We start from the raw sequence: 6,000 nt of genomic DNA, 5'->3' as shown, positions 1-6,000 counted from the left end.
CCGAGTTTGATTATGCGCTAGAGTATAAGCCAGGCAAAGGTAACATTGTAGCCGATGCCTTGAGCCGGAAAGCCGATCTTACTGCAATTACTTCAGCGAGATGGGATATTCGGGAGGCTATAAAATAAAGCATACAACATGATACAACAGCCAAATAACTTATCGAGTTAGCCAACTAGGGTAAGACGAGACGTTTTTCGGTAGAAGACGACATATTGCTTACCACAGGTCGGCGGGTCTACGTGCCTAAGTTTGGAGACATTAGACAGCGGATCATAAGGGAGAGTCATGATACAATGTGGGTTGGTCATCCAGGCCAACGTCGTACCAAGGCCTTGGTTGAGTCATTCTACTATTGGCCACGCATGCGAGATGATATAGAATGTTATGTGCAGACTTGTCTTGTATGTCAGCAGGACAAGGTTGAACAACAACAGCCTAGAGGACTTTTAGAGCCACTACCAGTTGTAGAGCATCCATGGGAGAGCGTGACTATGGACTTTATCACTTGCCTACCAAGGTCCGACGGTTATGGTACTATTATGGTGGTTGTGGATAAAATATCCAAATATGCCACCTTCATGCCCGCCTCACCAAGTTGCACAATCAAGGAAGCCGCCAAGCTATTATTTAAGAACGTGGTGAAGTATTGGGGCTTACCAGGCATATAATCAGTGATCGAGACCCTCGCTTTACTGGAAACTTTTGGATAGAGTTGTTTGACATACTTGGTACGGAGCTGCACTTTTCTACTAGTTTCCACCCACGGACGGATGGACAAACGGAACGAGTCAATGCCTTACTAGAATGCTACTTGAAGCATTATGTAAGCGCGCATCAAAAAGATTGGGCAAGGCTCATAGACATTGCCCAATTCTCTTATAACTTGCAGTGGAGTGAGTCCACGGGACGGACACCATTTGAGCTAGCCACAGGCCAGCAACCACAAACTCCACATTCCTTACCAGCCCCGTTCTAGGGAAAGAGTTTGAGGGCTTATCATATGGACAAAAGATAGGAGGAGCAGCTCGACACTGCTAAGTCCTACTTGGTTAAGGCAGCTAAGAAGATGAAGAAGTTTGCGGACCGTAAGTGGCGTCCCACATACTATAGAGTTGGGGACATGGTCATGGTGAAGTTTAACCCAAGATAGTTCAAGGCACTGCGAGTTATGCATCAGAATCTGATTCGCAAGTATGAGGGGCCATTTAAGATCGTCGCCAAGGTAGACAAGATCTCATACAAGCTTGACATGCCATCATATCTTAAGATCTACCATGTCTTCCATGCCAGCATACTTAAGCCATATCATGAAGATAAGGATGATCCAAGTAGGGGCCAATCAAGTCGGGCGCCAATGATTATCACTGCCTCGCATGATTGGGAGATTGAGGCTATCATAGATTACCAGGCCAGGTGAAAACAAGGGCAAAAAGCCACCGCTATGTTCCTCGTCCATTGGAAATGACAATCACCAGAGGATGCCACGTGGGAACGATATGAAGACTTGTGGCAATTCAAAGATACGATTCGAGAGTTTATGCAAAAGCATTGCGCCACGGTCGTCGCAATATTGGGTGGGGGAGAGTGTGATGACCCGCCATGTCATCATGCCACATAGGCACCAGTTGGCATATATTAATGCCATATGGAAGCTTACATAAGAAGAAGGCTAGCATTTGTGAGAAAATTCTAGAGAGATATGGACATTTCCTTAGGAATAACCTAGATCCTTATGGTTTTGCTAAGAAAGTCCTTGGAATCTTCTAGGCTTGTAGAAAATTCTAGAGAAAACCCTTATCTTGTAAATATCTAGGATTTGTATAATAATTAATATTTACGCACTACCCCCTAGGAGACTAGTATATAAAGGGGGCCACTCATTTGTAATTCACCAAGCAAACAATTCAAGTTTTCTATAATACAAAGCTTCCTTTAACAATTCTCTTGTGTTCTTTCTTCCATTCTCTTAGTGATCTTGAGTGTAGTAAGACTGACTTAACATAGCAAGAACATGAGCAAGTTGTGCAAGATCGTAAGCGAGTTGTCAAGTGTCACACGTGTACTTAGTTAACAACTAAAGATGTGACATATAGGAATATAACTTTCTTTAAAATTAGTAACAATAGTATCCTCTTCCACTTCTTTTCTTTTACTTCCCCCGTTTCAAATAATCTGTCGTATTTCTCTTTTACATGCCTCTTAAGAAAAATATTAAATAGGAGGATTTTTTTGACTGTTTTACTGTTATTTATGTTTTAAGATATAATCTCTTTTCATTTAATATTTATTCATAATTGAAGTATTTGTAGTCTTCAAGAATAATTAATATTAAGGGTAAAATAGAAAAAAAATAATTTAGTTTTAAAATTCTAAAATGATAAATAATTTGAAATAAAGTACGATATATAGTTTGAGAAGGAGGGAGTACTTATTTATTTATTAAATTTGACATTAAGCATTTTTGAAAATAGTACTCCTCATTTTCTATAATGACGATTGAAATCGTTAATACAACATTTTCATCAACAAAACCGCGCCAAAGCGGAGCTTAGAAAGCGGGAAAAAGAAGACCATGGCGGAGCAGCAGCTTCTAGGGATGGGCTTTCCAGTAGACTTAGTCGCTCAAGCACTAACCATTACCGGCGGCGATGTCGTTAAAGCCACCGAGTGGATTCTCAGCCACCGCAACAACCACCACAAGGATTCCAGCGAAGATTCTCCCAATTTCAACCCCCCAATTCCTCCATCCTCCGATTCCCCTACTACTACTACTACTAACGCCGCCCACGATCATCATCCTTTCCAGCCCAAAATCGATCAATTCTTTCAATTTCCCTCTAAACCCCTCACACCTACCCCCGTATCAACACTTAAAGTCTTGAACCCTAAGGAAGTGGTGACCCCTCAAGAAGACGATAACGAACCTCAATTACTCCGTTTAACAAAGCGTCCTAAATTAGTAGAAAATGAGCAGGGGAAAAAACAGAAACCAGCTCCACCGCCTCATGAGCCATTGGCCGAACGAATGCGACCTCGTACCCTAGACGACGTTGTTGGGCAAGACCACATTTTGGCGCCAAAATCCCTTCTTCGATCAGCCATTGATTGCGGTCGTCTTCCATCAATACTTCTGTGGGGTCCACCAGGTACTGGCAAAACCTCCATTGCTAGAGCCATAGTTAACACTTGCTCTGCTTCTCAAGCTGCTGGTGGTACTAATAATAATAACAATAATACCTATCGTTTTGTTTCGTTATCGGCTGTTACTTCGGGTGTTAAGGATGTTAGAGATGCAGTTGATGAAGCGAGAAGACTGAAAAAGAAAAGCAACAAGAGGACCATTTTGTTTATTGATGAGGTTCATAGGTTCAATAAAGCCCAACAAGATTCCTTTTTGCCGGTTATTGAAGATGGCAGTGTCATTTTCATGGGAGCAACTACGGAGAATCCATCGTTTCATTTGATTACGCCGTTATTGTCCAGGTGCAGAGTCTTGACTCTCAATCCCTTAAAACCCCATGACATTGCTGCTCTCCTTAGGCGGGCCGTGGCTGATTCTGATAAAGGGCTGTGCTTTTCTATGGGTGAGATGATGAAAATTGAAGTAAATGATGAGTGTATAGAGTTTCTTTCAGCAAATTGTGATGGTGATGCTAGGGTAGCATTGAATGCCTTGGAAATTTCTGCTACCACTACTGCTGCACGGACGCTAATGGCGAGAGGATCAAACAGGGAATTAGAGGAAAACACAGGAAATGCTGATTTGTCTTGTTTGTCTGCAGTTATAACTCTGGATGATGTGAAAGAAGCATTGCAATGTAAGCATTTGGCTTATGACAAAGCAGGGAATGAACACTATAATCTTGTCAGCGCACTTCACAAATCTATGAGAGGAAGTGATTCTGACGCTTCCATTTATTGGCTGGCGAGAATGTTGGAAGGGGGTGAAGAGCCTCTTTACATAGCGCGTAGGCTTGTCAGGTTTGCTAGTGAAGATGTGGGGTTAGCTGATCCATCAGCTCTTTGTCAGGCTGTCGCTTGCTACCAAGCTTGTCATTTTATTGGCATGCCCGAGTGCAATGTTATCCTTGCTCACTGTGTTGCTTATTTGGCCTTGGCTCCTAAGTCTATTGCCGTCTATAGAGCAATAGGGGCAGCTCAAAAAGTGGTAAGGGAATCAGTTGGACAAAATGAAGGGGTGCCCATTCATCTTAGGAATGCACCAACTAAGCTAATGAAGGATCTTGGTTATGGAAAGGACTATATTTATCCTCCTGACAATCCAGACTCATCATCACAGACTTATTTGCCACCTTCTCTTCAGGGTTATAAGTTTCTCGATTGGCCAAATGTTGCAGAAACTGATCGACCATGAGGATTACCTGTCAATTTATGGCTTTTTTCTGGCAATAGCTGCTTTTTCGGGTAGCACTGTTTCTTCCCCCTTTGCCTTTGGTTTTGGGAATTGTTCGTGATCTGAGAAATCCTTCCACTCTAGTTATATTTTGGGAACTTTCTGATTTTGTTGTGAGTGAAGAGAAAAGAAACTTAGTGGTTTTGAGGGATTGAATGATTCCATTTTGGTTATACTGTTGTCAGAATCTATGCATTCCCTCCCTTTCTTGATTGTTTTTGTTTTCGGGCTACATCTGGATAAAATACATATTTACTTGATGAGATCTTGTGAGGACATGGGAGGTTTACTTTTGCAGCTTCTATCTCTATATTAACAAACGATTGTTCACTTGCTATCTCAAAAACTTGATTTGAATTTTGGCCTAAATGGAGATGAATAATTTCTTATCTATATGTCCAGACTCCAGTGGTCGAGCTTTGGTACCTCACTAACCGAATGAATCATAGTGATGCCCAAAATTCAGAGCTCCTTTTTTCGATGTCATCTGAATTTGGACGTTTTGGAAAACTGATTAGTAGGTAGTTGGTACCGTATATCTTTCTGAACTGCTATTTTAAGTTGTTAACCGCTCAATTTATATGGGTTAATGCCATGTCTTCCTGAGCAATTTATTTGAAATGGCGGTTGCTGACTGAAGACATTTTAAATTGAGATGAACTTGGGACATTCTGATATATTCTGTCATCCGGGATAAAAAGATATTAACTGTCATATGTCTTAAAAGTATATGTGAAGTTGATATCTAACTTTGACCATACATAACTCAATTGACAATTAACAATTAACAACTTAATCAGGCTTTTCTTTGAGCTGTATTTTAGGGACTGCTTAGCAGTGGATTCCGATTAGTTTGGAAACCTGTCTCTGACTATTATCAGTTCCCTGTAAAACCTGTTCGATGTTAATTCTCTCTTGTGGTGTTTCTGCTGAACATACTAACCCAAGTTGGAAGATAGAAACCAAACACCCCATCTGTTCCCTACTTATATTCTTATTTGCATCCCCTTGTGTCATTTCTACACAACGAGAGGATCCATCAACAATATCCATTACTTGATCTGGTAATGCCCAGTTTGACGAAAACGTGGAGAGTCACATTGTCCATCAAATAGTTTGTCTCTGGGCCGTTTCCCAGTAAAAATCTCCAGCGATAGGATCCCATAATTATACAGACCTCCTGTTGTCTACTAGATCATATGAAAACATTTCGAGGGGAAAAAATATATGGTCAAAGTCCGCAAAAAAATAATAATATGTTACTGCATTCATGACTTGACAGATCCAAAAATACATTAAGCTGTTATCATCTACGTTAAGATAAGAGATGTTTTTCTCTCTATCTTTCCTAGGCCGAGGTCTACCGGAAACAATCTCTCTACCTTCTTAAGGTAAGGGTAAGGTATGCGTACACCCTACACTCCTCTGACCCCACTTATGGGATTACACTGGATTTGTTGTAGTTGTTTGCAGGTAGGGGTAAGGTATGCGTACACTCTACACTCTGACCCCACTTATGGGATTACATTGGATTTGTTGTAGTTGTTTGCATCTAAATGACCGTAGAGAGGCTAGGAATAGGA

At 41.1% G+C, this 6,000-nt stretch overlaps 1 protein-coding gene across 1 annotated transcript; it reads left to right on the top strand.

Moving 5' to 3' along the window:
* Window positions 1-2,510: 2,510 nt before the first annotated feature.
* LOC104220377 (uncharacterized) lies at window positions 2,511-4,680 on the top strand. The gene has a single exon (XM_070168662.1). The coding sequence runs from the start codon at window positions 2,576-2,578 to the stop codon at window positions 4,376-4,378; it is 1,803 nt and encodes a 600-aa protein (XP_070024763.1). The 5' UTR covers window positions 2,511-2,575; the 3' UTR covers window positions 4,379-4,680.
* The last annotated feature ends 1,320 nt before the right edge of the window (window positions 4,681-6,000 follow it).

The sequence above is a fragment of the Nicotiana sylvestris genome, chromosome 3, assembly GCF_000393655.2.
Source record: "Nicotiana sylvestris chromosome 3, ASM39365v2, whole genome shotgun sequence".
Lineage (NCBI taxonomy): Eukaryota > Viridiplantae > Streptophyta > Magnoliopsida > Solanales > Solanaceae > Nicotiana > Nicotiana sylvestris.
This window is presented reverse-complemented; position numbering and strand designations above follow the sequence as displayed.